This window comes from Tachypleus tridentatus, chromosome 6 (assembly GCF_004210375.1).
Source record: "Tachypleus tridentatus isolate NWPU-2018 chromosome 6, ASM421037v1, whole genome shotgun sequence".
NCBI lineage: Eukaryota > Metazoa > Arthropoda > Merostomata > Xiphosura > Limulidae > Tachypleus > Tachypleus tridentatus.
Genome location: NC_134830.1, coordinates 30,771,090 through 30,792,357, shown reverse-complemented (window position 1 = coordinate 30,792,357; position 21,268 = coordinate 30,771,090). Strand labels below are relative to the sequence as shown.

Genomic DNA, 21,268 nt, shown 5'->3' with positions numbered 1-21,268 from the left:
CTTGTGTGAATTTTTATAAGGACTGTGGAAAGTTTTTGCCAAAGTTCTGAAAGTAAAGTTATAAAGATATACATTTTAATTTTCAAATTCTTATGCTAGGGAATAAATAGTTAAAATAATCTGGAATAAAACAACAGAATTTCACATTTTAAAAATTCCTATAACAAACATCCACAACATATATCCTCAATATATTTTCTCCTTGAGTGTAAAAAGAATGTTGTTTCAAACGTCTTTGGTCCACTTGACTCTTCTTAGCATCAATGCAGGCGAGCTATTTTGACCTTACTCTGAGTAGAATACGTCTCACTTAGTGTTTAATACATGCAATGGCATCCAGTTGTGGCTGCGAATGTATAATTTAGTCTCACAAAAGATACTCTTCAACTCCAATGCACCAGAATTGACAAATACTAACTTATGGTTGTGCTGTAGATGATAACCAGCCTTGACCAGATGCCCAAGCAATTGCAACTTGAGATTGGAGGTAGTTCCATGTTCTGTTATAAATGCTTGCATTCATTTCACAACAGTCTACTATGATTGGCTGACTTCGACTCGTCTGATAAGTAAATCATCCTAATATTTTATCAGAGATTTTGGAGTACTTTTAATTCTGTTATTTCGTTCACAGTGAAAAATTGAGATAAAACTATGTGGAACAATTACGTATAGTATAAATTGAATGTCCAGTCATTTGACTTCAGACAACAGAACAGAGCATCAGATGCCTGACATAACAATAAACTAAGAATACGATTGACATTGTTTTATAATAATGGTTTTACCTTACTGCAACTAAAACGTTACAAGCTATGATTAATCGTTTTTGTTTTTTGAAGTGTATTATGAAGAAAAGTAGATATTATATTCTGGACATTACATCTGATGCCTAAGATTGTGAAGATATATTCTGGGCATTACATCTGATGCCTAAGATTGTGAAGATATATTCTGGGCATTACATCTGATGCCTAAGATTGTGAAGATATATTCTGGGCATTACATCTGATGCCTAAGATTGTGAAGATATATTCTGGACATAACATCTGATGCCTGAGATTGTGAAGATACATTCTGAACATTGCATCTAATGCCTAAGATTGTGAAAAAAACAACACATATGAAAATAATAAAAAATAAGTTATTTTAGAGAAAGTATCTACCTATGACACATCTAGACTTATTACATGCATGAACTCGCTTGGTTTAGATCACGTCAAAAATTATCCGAAAAAACACATTCGTGGTAAACTGGAACGTGAGTTTGCAAAAACACTTCATATTATCTATCCCAGTGGTTCTCAACCTCTTTCATCGTCTTACCCCCTGAAACTCTCCAGGATATTACCGTGACCCCTATAATAATTTTTGTAATGGTGAACTTTGCGTAAAGGTAGAATAAAACAAAACTATATAAAGATCCTAATTTATTGAAAATGTTGAAAATAAATGACCATGAGAAATGCTATAAGTACTAAACAAATGCAAAATCCATGGAATTACTGGACATCATACAAAACCTACATATTCACTCAGTGTGAGGGTTAATATATGTATAATGAGAAAATATACTAAATACGATGGAAACTTTGATATTTAAGTTTTAAGTTCGATGTATTAATATTATATAGTTAAAAAATTTAGGCAATTCAAAACGTTGCAATATATGAAAATTTTTACTCAAAATTAGACAGGTGGTTGCGCAACAAGCATCTCGACGCGATTCAACTGCCGCACTTTAGCGTGTTTCTCATTGGTGAGCAGATAAAGGCACTTGCCACAAAAAACTACAAACTGCTCAGTGATTTCTCCAATAATTCCCAAACTTCAAACGACCCCCCAGGGAGTCACGACCCCAGGTTAAGGACCACTGATATATCCGGACAATCTGTCGATGTGTGGGCTTGTCAGAAACACTACACGTTACATATGCAGACAGACCTTCTTTGGTCACGGCCCGGCATGGCCAAGTATGCTAAGGCGTTCGACTCGTAATCCGAAGGTCGTGGGTTCGAATACTCGTCACACCAAACATGCTCGCCCTTTCAGCCGTTGGAGCGTTATATGTGACGGTCAATCCCACTATTTGTTGGTAAAAGAGTAGCCCGAGATTTGGCGGTGGGTGGTGATGACTAGCTGCCTTCCTTCTAGTCTTACACTGCTAAATTAGGGACGGCTAGGGAAGATAGCCCTCGTGTGGCTTTGCGCGAATTTACAAAAAAAAAATCTTTGTTCACATACATATTTAATCCAAGCACCATACTCATTAGGAAAGGGTTATTTCATTTTTATAATTTAACCCAACCAGATGTTGAATATCAAGACTCATTTTATAAACTAGCGACTTAATTGGTTGAATCGCGTGTCAGCAATTGAAAAGCTTTTTGAAATATAACGTTACAAACTCTTTGAGACTTATTCAAACTTACGAATATACTGTAAGGACTTGGCAGCCGTTTTCATGACTAGTGAAACAACTAATCACCAAAACAACTAATCACAGGTTAGTCATATGGTTACTTAACTTTAATCATTAATTAGTTACCAAACTTCGCAAGTAATTTATGATTAGTTGTCCTGAAGTTAAGTACTATATTTTGTTCCTAGCTTGTTTTGGATAATTACCTGTGTTAGCTGTCCTTAAGTTTGAACTTCACTAGAGGGAATGCAGCTGGTGTAATATATCCAACACCAGCTTGTGAGCTATTTTAATGGAATAGTGATATTTGATCATTACTCTTATAATACATCCACGTGCTGAAAGTACAGAGTCCGATTTCTCTTTTTTTCTTTTGCAGTTGAGAGATGCGGATCCATTATCCGCCACGCTAAACACTGAGCAACACCTGACAATATCTGTTTTTATTAATGTTTTATCAAATAATATAAAATATCAGTTTTCACTGTGAGATGTGACATTATCATTGAAAATATGTTTATTAAAATAATTAAATGAGCAAACTGTTACAATTACGAATGCAACAACCAAGACTGGGTTGATGTTGGAGGAACTTTTTAACATACTAAAGTGTAGATCGCATACTTATGTGAAAGTAAACTTTTGGTTTTGACGTACAGTTATGAATTTTCTCACTTTGTTTTTTAAAATAAAATTTTAATGTAAAATAACATATTTTTTGACTTACTGCTTGAATTCTTTTTATAAGCAGAATATTAAACGGTACATGACCACCACGGTTTATATACATATGTCTCTTGTGAGTTTGGTTACAAACTTTTTAATGAATTGTTATAAGATCTTAGACCACAATGTATATCCATGTTAATGAAAAGAATAGGGCCTAAAGGAAAAATTGCATTCTGTGCTTCTGATGTTAATCAGTGAAGTCCCTCGCTGATACAGCACAATACGTGATACACACGTATAATCAATGAGTTAATAACCTGCACAATCACAGATTTTATTTTCCAATAATAATTCGACATAATCAAAAACCGCTTTCTGAGCTGTACCGACTTTTAATTTAAAAATTAAATTATAACTGACGAGTTCTGGCATTATATGAAAGAACTCCTGAGAAGTGACTTGTGGAAGACAAATACTGATTTCAAATGCTATTCTTACGCGCTTCTGATTTTGAGTTCGAAACAGACAAGCTTCAAGGAACGTGAAACACAGTATCTTAAGTTCATGTGATTTTTATCAGACATTTTAGGCCTATTGAATTCTCTTATTTCGCCAACTTTCAGTGTGAAATCATAACATTCACGAACAGTTATAAAAACAAGATTAATAATCAAACAAATAAATTTTTACGTTATTTATAGGTGTCAGTTGTAACTACTAGTTGACAGAGTGTGTCGTGCACCACAAACCTCTTCATCAAGGGAACACAAAACTGCAGTGTGATACTACTGTTTAGGTGTCACCAGGAGCTGTTGTTTAGAGAAGTGTTTATTGCACTACGTAAAACCCTTTCTTCAGGCTACACTAATTTGGCAGTCAGTTTTTCTGTTGTTTCTTGCTTGCCTGTACATTTAAATTTAATGTAATCTAACCAAATTAGTTTGTTGTTTTTGTCGCGAGTTCGATATATTCAAATTGCTGGAAAACCACTGCCAAGTGCGGGGCGAAGAGAGAGGAAATATCTGAGCGCACCCGGTTTTATCTGATCCTGAGTGTTAGGCTCGAGGACAGATAACCGAAACTCCTGCTTCGCTCTCTCTCTCTCTCTCTACATTAACGTGTTGTGTGGTGTGTTAGCATGTATATAAACTCGTTTCTGCACTTATGCAATATTTTGGCATTGTCATTTCGCAAATAAGATTGTTAAATTAGAATTGTGATATTGTCAGAATGTTTCACAGAATTTTAAGAAATACGTTTAGATTTTGAAATATAAGCAGGTACTTTATGCTTTTGCAGTTTCTGTGGCCTAATATTATGTATATACTTGAGACGATTTTGTGCTTTTGGAAAACAACATGGTTCTGGTGTTATCAGTCCTTTCGAAGTTACATATATTTATAAGTTTATAATTTGTCACCTTAAGTTGTTTATTCTAATCGTCTAAGCGAAGTACCATTACTCGTTTTTTTTTCTTTTACTGCATCCAAGTTATTAAATAACTTTAAATAAACTTTTCTACTTATGTCTTATAAAGACAATTTCATATAATAAATGGTGTAATTATTCGTTATAATACAGAACTTAAAGCTTCAGTATTTTTAAAACCAAAATTCTTCTAAAATCCTTTTTACAAACATGTCGATAGATGTCAGCACTAACGGGATTAAAATATAGTAATAGTTTAATAAAATTTTCATTTTGTTTATTTTTTAAGTATCACTTTCACTTGTAGTAAAATAATTATAATTATTACGATAAGATAAGTGAAGTTTTACCTTTTTAGCTGTATTTGTGACTAATATGTTTAAGATATTGTTAATGTGTGTATGCAGTTGTTTTACTTTACGTATGGATGTAACAATTTAATTATGATGAAGAAGGAAGGGTTATTTTCCACCTACGAATTGATTGATCAATAATTTATTTCCCAGGTCTTTAATTTTGGAGTCAGTGCATTGCGGGTTATGTTGTTGGTTATTATTCATCAGAGATTCTTAATACTGTAGAAAGAGACATTCGTAACTTGCTTTTTCTCCGTTTACTAGGAGAGCCAGGACACCAGCAACTCTGTTGTGGATAAAAGTATTTCCAAGAGAAGCTAGGTTGCGCAACTGCAAGGTGAATTTAGTGCAGTGCAACTAACGCGTGGAAAGTAGATATAGTCCCAGATCCGGTAGTTCTTAAAGGGTAGGGTACTGTTGCTTCCGTTCTTGGGGGAAATCCGTTTATAAGAAAGCGCGTTCGTTCACTATAAAAGTGCTCTACGAAAAAAAACTGTTAGGATTTTGTTAGATTGGTTTTTACCTGTTCAAAGTTAAACTTGAAAGTTGACACACTGAGCTTGGATTTTGAGTGTTTTGAAGCCCCTGTTTGTCCTTAAAAAGCTCCCACAACTAATATTTAGGTACATTGTTAACCAGGTGGGCTGAAATGGGCTCTACTTTCAGTTTTTTCAGTACACCACAATTCGAGGTGCATGTGGTGACTGGAAATCGCCGTGGAGCAGGGACAGATGCAAATGTGTGGCTGACAATTTACGATGAGCATGGTAAAAAGTCTCCTGTGGTCAAGTTGAATCACCCTTGGAAGAATGACCACGAACGAGATTCGACGAGCAAATACCCTATTCATCCAATAGAGGGGTTCGGTAAAGTTCATAAGATTGAGTTCTGGCGAGATTCTTTCGGTGTGGGCCATGCTTGGTTCGTAGACAGAATTGAAGTTCATGATCTAGCTTCAGGGAAGGTGTTCTACTTCCCCATACACCGTTGGGTGGACGCCAATATCCACTATGTGGTTCACGAGTTTGACTGTACTCTTCCTTATGAAGATTACTGTAAAGAACAGCGCGTGGCTGAGCTCAGTCGGATCAGGAAAGATTACCAGATTAAGGTGCACGTGCCAGGTGGGCCAGCACAGGTTAGTAATATTTAAATATGTCTTTATAATACTTGTCTATCTACGTGTGCATGTTTGTGGTCATGTTTTACAGGGTTTCCCAGAGATCGGCTGCTTTAAGCAGAGTATCTGTAAAAGTCTAAAGAATGCGCTCAACACGTCAGTATCGAGCTAATACCGAAGACGTTCGATCTGGATTACTTCCGCACCTCCATAAAGCTTAACTCCATTGATTAAAAACTCCGTAAAAGGAAAATGTTACAATGGCAGTCCATTTTTGGAATACTCTTTATAAACAGTAGTTTGAACAAGTTTCACTTGAAGGTAACTTAACTCAATCACAGGGTGTGTGATCACAATTGACTGCAAGGAGATTATTATAAACACACAGTGATATATATATGTATCTAACAAAACTTACCCTAAACTCGGTAATCTTTGCTATTATTGAATATTAATGCTTGTGTCGTCTCTCATTACCACTTTAGAAACACAAAATAAAACTGTAAACACGTCATAGAATTCTGTATATACACTATTGTGGAAAAGCGTTAGGACGAAGTCAGAAATTAGATTTCAGACTAATTTTAATGAAAAATGGAAGATAAATCACTGATAAAACATCAAAACTTTATTAATCTTCATACTTAGTACAACAGAAACTTAGTGGAAGTGCTTGAGTTCAACAAACAGTTTATATTTTGTGTGTCCCTCTCTTGTTTTAATAACTGCAGACAGTCTTTCAGGCATTGTTGCGACATGTTTAATCAAAGTGTTCAAGATAGTTTACTCCAAATGTTTTTAATATCCTTCCATAAAGTTTCTTTGGAAGTAACTTTTGTTTAGTCAAGTTTTTAATCTGTCAAATCCCAGATATGCTCAATTGGATTGAGGTCAGGGCTCTGTGGGAATCACTATATCATTTGAATGACTCCAGAAGCTTCTCTCTTAGCTAAATAATTTCTGCACTGGTTGGAAGAGTGTTTGCAGTCATTATCTTCTTGGTAGTAGAATCCTTTACTAATAATACGTAAACCAATGTATATATCATAACAGATCCATATCTGATGCTATGCATTAAGACAAACATTTTATGACATTCTCCCGCTAGACGTACAACCTACACTTTGAATCAAATATTTCAAGCTTCAACTCATCCGTCTACAACATCCTTTTTCAACCATCAGCAGTCCAGTTTTGCACTTTTTAGCAAATTTAAATCCATTGATAATATTTGGAAATCGAAGTAAAGGTTTTTAAACTGCTACCCGATCAAATATCCCATTTTTGTTGAATCCTCTTGATACTGTAGATTTTAACACTTTTCTTTCATGTGTTACATGGTTGTTTATTTCACGATTGAGAAGAGTGGCAGTCTTCCTTCTGTCTCGAAGGCTACATAAACAAAACACTTAACACCAGTATCACTGAGTTTAAGTGTTCTGCCTTTTTCTTTCCGATTTTCAAATTCACCTTTCTCGGTTTCACGATCTAGGGTGTCGATATTTGGAAAGCATTTCAAGCCTGCAGCAATTTATCGGAGAGTCCAATCAGCATCACGCAAATCTTTTATGCGATCCCTGCTCTATCGACAATTCTCTGCGATTTGTGTGAGCAGTAGCCCAACACTAAAATACATAATATATAGTGTTAAACATTGTTTTTATCAAGGTTTATTTGTGAAGTAGCATTAAACCGATTTCTTCTAGCATTTACTAGTACCATATGTTAGCTCCTTGTTAGCATCTTTTTTTCCATGAAGTTAAGACGCTGCCAAAGTTACTTCTCACCCTAACTTTAATTCAAGCAGAACCCTTATGGCACCTCTTGGTACTAGTATATGGGAATTCTAAATAATGACATGTATTCTCAACATGACTCATTCAGTTGTTAACAGGGTTCAGTGAAGCATTACCATACTGTTCAAATTTAAATTCTACAGCGGCATAGAAGAATTAGCCACATTAAATAGTAAGAATTACAAAATATTCTCCTAACACTTTTGCACAGAACTGTACAAGGTGAGATAAAAGGAATTCATCCCGAAAGATTTTATTCAGCATTACAATGTAAAATGCTTAAGTTAGTTTTTGTAAAACTCAAATTAAATTATTGAAAGTTAAAATCAAAGCAAATCAAACAATCTTACAAACGCCATTGTTTTAGTATCCGAAATTATCAGTATGTTTAAACAAATAAATTTAATTCGAACAAAATTGGTTAAAATTAGTTTTACTCAGTTAATTAAAGAAATTAAACAAATCCTACCAAACGATTGTTTGTTTTTGAATTTGGCGCAAAGCTACTCGAGGGCTATATGCGCTAGCCGTTTCTAATTTAACAGTGTACGACTAGAGGGAAGGCAGCTAGTCATCAGTACTCACCGCCAACTTTTGGGCTACTCTTTTGCCAACGAATAGTGGGATTCACCGTCACATTATAACACCCCACGGCTGAAAGGACGAGCATGTTTGGTGCGACCGGGATTCGAACACGCTTGGCCATGCCGGGCCTAAATCCAAACGAAGACAGAGTAACTTTAATGCCTGCTGGCATGATCGACATAAAGTCATTCATAATTTTGAATTAGCTAAAGGCTTAATATTTTCAGTATGTCCATTCCCAAGGATACTGTTTGTTTTCGAAAAGTAGTTCCACTCATTGAACTATTCCAGAGAAAATTGTAAGGCTATTTCGTTAAAGGATTTAGCATTTGTATAAACCTATCTGAAAAGATACTGAATTGTGTTCAAAAGTTCAATGGAAGGCCTAAAGCTCGTGATATTTTATATATTTTCTAACGGCGCAGAAGAACCGATCTCCTTAGATTAAGAATGAATTTTGAAAATGTGACTGTTATTAATCACGTGCCCTGGGGACAATAGTAATTATGGGTACAGGGTTGAAACTTTGTAGAATGGACGGCAACTGCCTGTTGTAGAAACACAACTGTAGAAGACGACATTTCGAAAATCTTCCACCTGAAGACGAAAGGCGGAAGACTTTCGAAACGTCATTCTCTACACCTGTGTCTCCGCAACAGGCAGTTGTCGTCCATTCTACAAGTTTCATCATGTATACTCCGCCTACACAATCTATCAAAAGCACGTGGTTACTGAAGAACGACTTCCTGTTGAAAGCTATGTGAAGGGTAACAAGGAAGTCCGTAGGTTGAAATTAAAATTGTTTTCAGACCACAGCTAAGAATTCAGAGTAATGTTTTAGGGTTAAGAACAGAATTCCTGCTGTGAAAACCATCTCATGTCATCTGTACGTGTAATTGTTTTAGGCGTGAACGAGATTATTTTGGTTCAGCTGTTAGAACCGTTTAATCACGCAACAACATGAATATACAGGAAATGTGACAAAATCTTATGCCACACTGGGTGCTTGAACTTATGGAACATTAGTGGACGACTGGACTTTCTAAGATAATGGAACGTGGGTTCGGATAAGGAAACATTTCAGATCATGGATTTTATATAAACTAGTCCAATCAATCATGAACACGAATCAATGTATTTTGTCGTAATGTATTAGACATAGAAAGGTTATTTCAAAGTTTCTTTTAGAGTTAATTAAATCGCAAATTATCTTAAGATTAGCTACATTCTAAACAATGGATATTTCCCATATATTTAAGAGTGTGCTTCAATATTTATCTTCAAATTGATCCTTAATTTTAGCTTGCACTATAAACAAATTTTCTTTATAGTCTTTAACTGTCACTTCCATTGCTTTCTGACCAGTAAGTTTATCTTAAGTGGCTACTTAAAATCTTTAAATGTAAGTTGAATGTCACTGTAGAAAATACAAACACATTGTATATATATAAACTTTTGAACTGTACTAACATGAAACGTATTCATAACATAGAAAGAGAAAGTTATGAAAACACTTTGCATAACACAAAAATATACTTTTGAACTGTCGTATAGGCCTATGGCAATTGTTCATTGTAAGAAATCAAACACGTGTTTACTAGCATGCTCAGACCTTGAACTTTGGGCTTGAGTGATAGATAGGTTCAATTCTTACAAAGACATATCCAATTAAAATAACATTGAATACGATGTTGAAGTCCAAGTACTTCAAAACATATAACAGTAACTAGAGAAGACTTGAAGTGCTTATTAAAGGAACATTTTTCAGTTATGTAAACCAAAATCCAAGCAAAAAACAAAAACCGCCTGCCTTCTCAGACAAGATAGCCGAACGAAAACAATGCCAGTTTTGTCTCTCATAATGGTTACACTGAAGGCTCACCTTTCACATTCCTTATTAACATACAATATGATATTTCACAAACTTAAGTTTTCATATTTTTGTTTATGTGTCAGTTAGCGGAGGAAGCAGTCGCTGCCCGTTTTGCAGATCAACATCAGAAATATTGATGATATATTGCGTATATATACCAAGACAGAAAAAAAAAATTAGAATGGGATAATTGTTTCGTAGGATATGATTATGAATAAGTAAATTTATTGTATTGCAGAAAGCTTGATGTAAGGATAATACATCAAAGAACGATAGAGGATTATTATGGAACTTATTAAAAACTGAACCAAGAACGCATATAAGATATCATGGCGTTTGTCTGTAGACCTTGTAATACTAAAAGTAGCTATACATTTGTATGATCCAACGTAAAGCAGATTGTTTATAAAGTAAATTCATAAGCTTAGTTACACACGATAACTATACGTTAAACATACTTAACTCGAAGAAATACCCCCTGGTACCTCAGCGATAAATCTGAGGGCTAATAATTCTAAAAATAGAGGTTCTATATTTGTAGTAGACAGAGCATAAATAGCCCATTGCGTAGATCTGTGTCTAAAATTACACAAACAATCATGAATAATATTCATTTATTTTATTACACAAACATGTTTAAGCCATTATTTTTACAAAAGCCTGAACTTGGAATGTATCTTTATCCCCCCTTCCCCACAGTGATTGTTGTATCTGGCTACCTATGCTATTCTAGGGATCCCCCACAGTGATTGTTGTATCTGGCTACCTATGTTATTCTAGGGATCCCCCACAGTGATTTTTGTATCTGGCTACCTATGTTATTCTAGGGATCCCCATAGTGATTGTTGTATCTGGCTACCTATGCTATTCTAGGGATCCTCCACAGTGATTGTTGTATCTGGCTACCTATGTTATTCTAGGGATCCCCCACAGTGATTGTTGTATCTGGCTACCTATGCTATTCTAGGGATATCGGTGTTGTTTTGTTATTTTCGTGCGTTGAAGGGTCACATCAGGTAAAATGTAATTAGCGTCAAAGATTTTTCTTGCAAATACAATTTAAACTGCAGTGTCAACATTTGATGACTTTGTTGGTGAAAATTGAACATTTTGCGCTTTTCTACAGATGTATAATTGTATTTAACTGTTACAAAATAAAGCTGTTTTATACAATTTATTTTTTTCGTACTGGATGTTTAGGCTTTGTTTTATATACATATTTTCTAAAGGTGCTTTTAGATTGTTAAGCAATGGTTCTTATATAATACTTCTTAAATTCAATGTTTAATATCAGATTTAAATAAATAAAAACAGATAAGTGGACGAAAGAATCGGAGTCCGCTACTTGAACTCAAAACATCTAGCTAATAGTGTTAATGCCCTACCAACAAGACTTCAAAGAGAACTAGTTCAATATGTCAAGTGTTCATTTAGAAAACCTCTCGCTCTTAAGACATTTTAGATTCATTTATTTTTGTAATGAATAACTAATAATACACAGGTGTAGACCCTCAGCATTCATTGAAAACGTGTTTAAAATTTCAGATTTCAAGGTTCTTTTCTATTGAGGGTCGTGGGTTCCAATCCCCATCGCATCAAACATGCTCGCCCTTTCAGCCGTGGGGGCGTTATAAAGTGAAGGTCAATCCCACTATTCGTTGGTAAAAGAGTAGCCCAAGAGTTGGCGGTGGGTGGTGATGACTAGCTGCCTTCCATCTAGTCTTACACTGATAAATTAGGGACGGTTAGCGCAGATAGCCCTCGAGTAGCTTTGTGCGAAATTCAAAAACAAATCAAATCAAATCTATTGAAGTTACGGCGGTCGTGCACACACAGACCCACAGAAAAACCCTTTTATTACTACAGATACCAAAATGTTTAAGTTATTTTAATAATTTGAAAAACATTTTCCCTAAATGTTTCCTACTTAATACGTGTTTACCCTTTTCTGAAAGATGGAATAATATTGAAATTAGAAAGGTAAACTTTGAAGGACTGAATAATTTGTTTACTATAGAACAGTTTATTGTTTGATGAGTCATCACATATTTTGTGGAAGCAAACTTAGCATCAAATTTCATAAGAAAAAAAAAAAAGAGATGACGGTTCCACCTGCAACATTTAAAGTCATATACTGCACCAATAATTAAGGTTTCAGAAAACTTTTTGTCTCTGATCGCAGCCCAACTCACCAGTTATGGTGTTGAACGAAGGACCTTTCAAATAGTGACAAAAGATAGATAAAAAATGATATTTTTTTTACAAAGCTATGAGTTGAAATTCCAAATGTAAAATAAGAAATGGCGCGGCATGGCCAAGCGTGTTAAGGCGTGCGACTCGTAATCTGAAGGTCGCGGGTTTGCATCCCCGTCGCGCCAAACATGTTCGCCCTTGCAGCCGTGGGGGCGTTATAATGTGAAGGTCAATCCCACTATTCGTTGGTAAAAGAGTGGCCCAAGAATTGGCGGTGGGTGGTGATGACTAGTTGCCTCCTTCCCTCTAGTCTAACACTGCTAAATTAGGGACGGCTAGCACAGATAGCCCTGGAGTAGCTTTGTGCGAAATTCAAAAAACAAACAAACAAAATAAGAAATAGAACGTAAAAAAATGTTCAGTTTACGCAACTTTAATCATAAATTGGAGTAATTACTTCAATTAGAATCCGGTGTCCTAAGTGAAACGGAATAGTTACTTAAATTAGAGTCCAGTGTCCAAACTAAATCAGAATAATTACTTCAATTAGAATTCAATGTCCAAACTAAAATCCAGCTTAATTTCCGTTATTCTATAATAAACTATTAAATTCCTAGTCTGAGGTATATTATTGCGCAGTTATATTACATATAAACGGTAGAATAAATATCTGATCTTGTTTCGAGACGCAGTGTGAATAACTTTGTGATACTAATTCTATATACCAGTAGCCTTCCAAAGGTTGATTTGAAGCATCCGGTTGAAGATTTTAAAAGAAAATGTTATTAATTTTTTACAGAGCTGGAAATTGCCGTGCGACGAGAAATTCCTTGGAGATTATAAGGTAAGAGAAAAGATTAAACATATTTGTTTATTTTTAGTTTAATTATTAAAAAATACTGTACTGTGCAAAATACGAAGATAGGAGAATATTTTATCATACTTTCCATGTTATGGGCTAATTCTTCCATGCCCTTATAGAATGTAAATTCAGTATTATTGAGTTTAAGTGTTCTGCCTTTTCCTTTCTTATTTTCAAATTCACCTTTCTTGGTCTCACGATTTAGGGTTACGGTATTTGGAAAGCGTTTCAAGTGTGCAGCAATTTATCGGAAAGTCCAACCAGCGTCACGTGAAGCTTTTATATGAACTTGCTGCTCTATTGACAATTATCTGCGCTTTTTTTGGCAGTTGCATAACACCAATACATTTAATATATAGTAGTAAACACTGTTTTTTGTCAAAGTTTATTTGTAGAGTGGTATTAAATTGATATCTCCTAGTATGCACCCGTACCATATGGTAACGTCTTTCTACATAGTTAAGATACGCATGATAGTTATTTCAGACCATAAATTTGATCAGTATGTTTATTCAAGCACAACCCTTATGATATATTCTTAGTAGAAGTATATAGTTATACTAAAGAATAAGTATTGTCATCTTGGCCCAATAATTGAAAACGGGGAACAGTGAAGCGTTACCATAGTGTTCAAATTTACATTCTTCTATGTCATTACAGAATGTAACTTGAAACATTATGGTAATGCTTCACTGATCCCTGTTAACAATTGAGCAGTTTTACGTAATTTCCAGAAGAGTATTACATAATTGTGGTCCTAAAAATCTATAAACTGCTTATGGACATTTCAAATACTTGAGTTAAATTTATAATAACTATTTCATGGAACTTTGATCCATCAAACGTAAAACAGAACAGTAATAACACCGACAGTGACAAGAAACTTTTAAGAAATCATATGACAAACTTCCTCGGTTTGGTGTGCTATGGAAGACGCCATATGGTATTGGAAATATAAAATTATTCTATACATTAGAACTTTTGAGTAGTAGTATTGAACTTCGCCATTGCATCTATATAACTACAGATAAAATATATAGACATTTTTCTTTTAAAAACAAAAAAAACAACATTATTCTATGGGGTCGTGGGTGTGTTATAAGAACATTATTCTATGGGGTCGTGGGTGTGTTATAAAACATTATTCTATGGGGTCGTGGGTGTGTTATAAGAACATTATTCTATGGGGTCGTGGGTGTGTTATAAGAACATTATTCCATGGGGTCGTGGGTGTGTTATAAGAACATTATTCCATGGGGTCGTGGGTGTGTTATAAGAACATTATTCTATGGGGTCGTGGGTGTGTTATAAGAACATTATTCCATGGGGTCGTGGGTGTGTTATAAGAACATTATTCTATGGGGTCGTGGGTGTGTTATAAGAACATTATTCCATGGGGTCGTGGGTGTGTTATAAGTGTGATGGCTAAACCACACTATTTCATTAGATAAGACTACCGCCAGAATTGGTAATGAGTACTGTTGACTGTCTTCCTTTTATAAATTCAAGATATAGGAAAGGATAGCGCAGATTGCCTTTGTGTAGCTTTGCGCGAATACCCAAAGTAAACAAACCATTAAATACAGAGATGTACAAAAGATGAGATGACAAAAGCGAATAAAAAGTTTCCTAACTACTAGTGTTAGAAGTAACTAAATCGATAGTCTCCTCCTATGTTTACGTTAATATATTTTATAAGACTAAATGTTATAGTAAATGTTATTAAAAACATTTGCCCGTACTAAACGTAGCTAATTTAAGCAATATTCTAGACCTAAAATCATTAAACTTAACACTAAGTTGCAGAAGGATATCTGTTTTCTATCTAAGTGGCATCTCATGCAACACGTGAACTGCACAGCCCTTTGGTTCAGACTAGCTGTCTCTAATTTTGAATTACTGAACAGAATATCAACCAATCAACTGGAGCGTCATCTACAAAGCTATGTTTAACATGAGTTTATGCTTGCCACAGTCGTATTGCCACCATATCTAAAGTGCGGAGTATGTTTGGAGACGTATCACGGCTCGAATAAAAACTCAACTATGATAATCTCTAAACCATGCCGGCCCAAAAAAGTACAAATTATAAAATTGTAAACAGCACGAACGTCCCCAAAATTAAATTCCAGGTGCGCGTGTGTGTGTTTGTGTGTGTGAGGGTGGCAGGTAAGCTATCGCAGAGCGTAAGCCATTAATTTGCCTTGGAGTTTGAATGCAATGCTCCGACTGATTATGGTTTATTTATATAAACCAACCTCCGCTAGTACAGCTGTATGTCTACGGTTTTACAACGTTAAAATTAGGGGTTCGATTCCCCTTGGTGGGTTCAGCAGAAAGATCGATGTGGCTTTGCTATAAGAAAACACACACACACAAATAAATATACGAACCAAATTTCGTCATTTATATTTCAATACTTTGATTTTCTTATACATTTTTAAATAAATTACTCAAACAAATTTTCTTATTAACTTTCAGGCTCGGAAAAGTAAACACATTACGTTAGGCCTCCTACACTGAGAAAAATGAAATTTCTTGTTTAGTCCAGTATAAACTACCGAACGTCCAGTAGAACTTTGTGACATTTTAAACTTTAGAATATTGCATGTTTACATCTTTTAAAACTTCAGTATACAATAAAATATCCGTCTTTTTAAATATTTGTCTAAGAAAAAATGTGTTTATTTATTTATTTGTATTATCTAATTCACATAAACTTAAAACAGTAGGTATTATACAGATTAATTTTATAATTTCTTTGTTTTTATCTTGTTGTAAACCACTTTTTGTAAAAACGAAACAAATCATTTTACCCTTTCTAAACCTGAGCCGGTAGAGGGATATCACTGACCAAGAACAAAACGGTCTAACTGCAATTCTCAGGAAACTTCAGAACGTGGAGAATTGCAAGTTAGAGTGAAACCTTTTGAGAACGTGTTGCAACTTTATCGTTTCTCAACCATGTAAGGCCATTTTTCAGTTAATGTTGTCAAAGCGTCATTTGTTATACTTATACCACCATATTTGAAGGCAACCAAGAAGGTGACAAGCATAGGTTATATTTGACATATTGGTAAAAACATCTAAGCGATTAGTATAATATATAAATTAGTTTACGTACTTAGGATTTATACATGTATGTTTCAAAGTGATATAATTATCTGTATAAATTTTAAAAAATAACAACAAATAACATGTTACGGTATTTTAACTTCTTCCTCGGTCATGAGGCCTACATGAATAATATAATAGTCAAAGTAAAAGCTTTTCCAACAAAATGTAACGCTACCATCTATAGATGGTAATACCTAATATGTTTTTTTGGCTTTAAAACACCAACACAGTAATCATAAGTTTTACATAGCCTTAGAAATTATTGGGAGATACGTGTCCCCAGCTCCTACGTTCCTGCTATTTATAACATGTATACGAAGTTGAAATAAAATATTATAAATATATCTAAGCTATTGTATCGTTATTGTGTTTCAAGGTTTTGTATATACAGTATTTATTTGTGCAAAATTATTAATGTACAGGGTAGCCCGCAAGTCCCTACCCATCCATATATTTTATGTATCCAGTGTATCTATGTGCTGTCCCTCATTCACGCTGCATAATATTATGCGACGCCATATTCTGTGAGACATCTTCCTCAACATAGCAGGGGTTATTGTTCCAAATGCCGCGGTAACAACTGCCTTCAACTCATCATTAGTATTATAACGTTGTTTAGACACAGTATATGGATGGGTAGGGACTTTTGTTTGTTTTGGAATTTCGCACAAAGCTACTCGAGGGCTATCTGTGCTAGTCGTCCCTAATTTAGCAGTGTAAGACTAGAGGGAAGGCAGCTAGTCATCACCATCCACCGCCAACTCTTGGACTACTCTTTTACCAACGAATAGTGGGATTGACCGTCACATTATAATGCCCCCACGGCTGAGAGGGCGAGCATGTTTGGCGCGACGGGGATGCGAACCCACGACCCTCAGATTACGAGTCGCACGCCTTAACGCGCTTGGCCATGCCGGGCCACGGGTAGGGACTTACGGGCCACCTTGTATTTGTCTATTATAGATAACATTTGTTATAATTAACAATATATTGTGGATTATATTTCATAATGTGTATTATTTTTATTTAATATTTCAATTAAAAAACATTACCGTTACTGGGCTACGAGTAATCCCATAATAGGCGGCAGGTTCCGTTTTATTATCTCCCTGGTGATTTGTTCGAACTCTTATGTTGTATCTTGCACTTTATTGCGTGCAATCGAGCCATGTATTTGTGCAACTTAATTCCACCAACCTACTTCTGATCTCGTCACCCGCTGGTACAGCGGTAAATCTACGGATTTATAACGCTAAAATGAGGGGTTCGATTCCCTACGACAGACTCAGTAGAGAGCTCGATGTATCTTTGTCGTAAGAAAAAAAACACCCACACACCCACTTCTGATCTACCAGGGGATTCCATGTTTAGCATAAGGTCTGTTCTTCACATGATGCATTTCATTAGGAAAAACACGGTCGAATAGTGAGGGTTCTAAACTAAGCACTTAAATAGTTATTAATTAAAAAACTTGTATCTATAGATAAATTCTGCAGAATTTTTTTGTTATAATGTACATTTGTAAAAATATATTTCTTAAGCGTAATGATAATACGATATTCTGTTTCACCTAGTATAAAGTAACCATTAGGTGCTTTGTCTGTACTTTTACAGTTTCAAAATACTGTATTAACACTTGTGTTTATTCTAAAGACTTTAACCATTTTTCGAGTGCTTATTTAATGAGATGTTTTATTTACAGAAGAAAGGGGAACTTTACAAACGTATACTACAGGAGAATCATTTTAAAAAATGACATTTTAAAAAGGATATTTCATAATGTAACACGTTTTCACCAAAGCACAAATATATATATATATGTTCTCTTTTGATCAATGTCTCCCTGTTTTTCAAGTGTTTCAATATGCGATACTGTTTAATTCTTTAACACGAGTTATGTCCACTTATGACTGTTGTAAACTAGCAAATGGTATAAAACATATACAGTAGATCGTAACCAGTTCCTTTGTATTGTAGTGGGACATAATTAAGAACAAAGGAAGTCTCCTTCTAGCCACTAGCCTCATCAACCTGTCTTCAAAAGACAAATGGAAATCATTGGACGACCTTAGAACTGTATACAGATTAAACCTCGAAGAACCGGAGGTAGGTGGCACTGCTATATCACGTGAAAATTCAAACAATTTAGTTATGGTTTGAAAAAAAATCTGACGATTCTATCATAAAGTTGGTAAACCAAACAGTGTGTGTGTATGTGTGTTCTAGTCTTATGTTATTAAATGCCACGAAATTCGAACTTGTTAAAACAATTAATTTTTATTTCTGGAATTTTGAACTTCATAAATGGATGGAAATGGTTTAATGTATATTTGCAGGCAACATTAATTGTATGCTTAAGCAGTTTTGCTAAAGCAGTGCTCTGTTAGGAAGACATTTCCATATAATGCAATATCTACTCTATTACTGTATTAAGCTTCTCATTAATATAAACGTAAGCGCAGAAAAGCGAGAGATTTATAACGAACTATTCTGTTTAGGAATCTGAATCCAGTATTTAGTAAAGAATTGTTTAAAATTCACAAATCACTTGAGTTGTTATTTTTTATATAAAACAGAAACGTCACCAATTAACTTAAACTTCAAATACAGTTTTTTCGTAACTTAATACACTTCCATCAAACAGATTAAGAAATCGAAAAAGTGAACTTTGAAAATATTCAGCACACCGCTCATACATATATATCTAAAAACTTATAAGTACTTTGAGTATTGTATACTGATGTACTTTGTTGATGGCAGGCCACAGATATATAAAGTTATCACATTACTGAAATGTATATATATATATATAATGTGAGTGCCTTAATTATTGTATGTTGATACACTTTGTTAGAGGCCCGGCATGGCCAGGTGGTTAAAGCACTCGACTCGTAATCCGAGGGTCGCGGGTTCGAATCTCCGTTATACCAAACATGCTTGCCCTTTCAGCGTTATGATGGGGGCGTTATGACGTGCGGTCAATCCAACTATTCGTTGGTAAAAGAGTAGCCCAAGAGTTGGCGGTTGGTGGTGATGACTAGCTGCCTTCTCTTGCTTTTGTCTTACACTGCTTAATTAGGGATGGCTAGCGCAAATAGCTCCTGTGTAACTTTGCGTGAAATTAAAATAAAACAATAAATAAGACTGTTGGTGACAGTATGAAGGTAAAAACTTATAGTACTGATATATCTCAAAAAAATGCAAGACTATTGAGTATTGGTATACTTTGGAGATACGTGAACTTATTGCGTATTCGCGTTTCTAAAATTTAAAATGATGCTACTAAAGTGAGGAGATATTTATTTGACGTCATGTTATTCCTTGACCAGTGTGTGAAGTACTGGACAGAAGACAGGTGGTTTGGCTTGCAACGTGTCCAAGGGGCCAACTCTGTTCTTATCTCACTTTGCAAGGAAATTCCCTCAAAGTAAGATAGGTTTCTGAATATTTTAAGGAATACAATGGAATGTTCATACTTTCATAGTTACTGTTAGTTTCATAACAGACCTACTTAACTTTTCTGCCTTATAATGATTTTCTGTTTCTCCAAATTTTTAATTGAACAATGTTGACTTGAACTATCCCTACCTCTAATATCTTATTAAACTCTTCGTAACTGATCTAGCTAGTTTAAACTTAGTGAAAAAGTAATAAACTTTAAGTATTCCTGGATGCTATAAAATGTAACAATGAGAAAATATGGCAAAAATCAGGCTTAGAACTTAACGCGTTTTGTTTTCCAGAGTATTTCCAGAGTTTTCCAGCTTATATTGATATCATATAATTAAAAGCAATATCACAGTTTCTAAGATAATTAATTTGGCCAATGCAACATTGAGATAGAACGATACATTATTACTATAATAAGTTGGCTACCATATGTAGATAGTAACTGTTTTATTTTAATCGAGAACGTTAACAACGATACATAATAAGCCTCAGTTACGTCATGCTCTATATTATCGTTTTAAACCAATAGGAAGGGACGTTACAAATTGTTACAAAACTGTGCCCAAATTTGAGCAATCCCCTATGAGAGAAAAATAAAGTGAGTTTGACCTCAAGCTGTACAATATATAAACATTAAAAAAATAAGTGTTCATTCGTGAAGAAGAATCTCAAAGTGTTGTTATCCTTTACTAAAATTAAAGGTAAAAATCATGGCTTCATTTTAAGTACAACTTAAAGTTTTGTCGATTTTCTTAATTGGATTGTCCACATTCTATTCCCGTGGGATATATAACTGTAATGTTTATTTATATTTAGCAATCGCTATTTAAATCCTGTTTCTATGTTTTTGTTTATCTAAACCGATAGGCTTGGTGTGGAAGATGGTATGCTAGAACCTTTTCTGGAAGGTTTGACCTTAGAAGAAGCTATAGCTGCTAAACGGGTGTTTTTAGTTGATCTGGAGATTCTCAAAGACTTGCCTTGCAAAAATGCTCGTAGGGTAAGTGTTATCAGTCAGTGTTCTGATTAAATCATTGTAAAAATGCTCGTTCGGTAAGTATTATCAGTCAGTGTTCTGATTAAATCATTGTAAAAATGCTCGTTTGGTAAGTGTTATCAGTCAGTGTTCTGATTAAATCATTGTAAAAATGCTCGCTTGGTAAGTGTTATCAGTCAGTGTTCTGACTAAATCATTGTAAAAATGCTCGCTTGGTAAGTGTTATCAGTCAGTGTTCTGATTAAATCATTGTAAAAATGCTCGCTTGGTAAGTGTTGTCAGTCAGTGTTCTGATTAAATCATTGTAAAAATGCTCGCTTGGTAAGTATTATCAGTCAGTGTTCTGACTAAATCATTGTAAAAATACTCGCTTGGTAAGTGTTATCAGTCAGTGTTCTGA

At 34.7% G+C, this 21,268-nt stretch overlaps 1 protein-coding gene across 2 annotated transcripts in view; it reads left to right on the top strand.

Moving 5' to 3' along the window:
• The first annotated feature begins 2,424 nt into the window (after positions 1-2,424).
• The window catches only part of LOC143252178 (allene oxide synthase-lipoxygenase protein-like), a 41,812-nt gene continuing 22,968 nt past the window's right edge, over positions 2,425-21,268 (top strand). For both annotated transcript variants that reach the window (XM_076503920.1, XM_076503919.1), the window contains exons 1-6: positions 2,425-2,506; positions 5,140-6,013; positions 13,242-13,286; positions 18,399-18,527; positions 19,751-19,848; positions 20,739-20,871. In XM_076503920.1, coding sequence (XP_076360035.1) covers positions 5,525-6,013; positions 13,242-13,286; positions 18,399-18,527; positions 19,751-19,848; positions 20,739-20,871 — 894 coding nt within the window. In that variant the 5' untranslated portion in view covers positions 2,425-2,506; positions 5,140-5,524. The remainder of the gene's footprint in view (positions 2,507-5,139; positions 6,014-13,241; positions 13,287-18,398; positions 18,528-19,750; positions 19,849-20,738; positions 20,872-21,268) is intronic.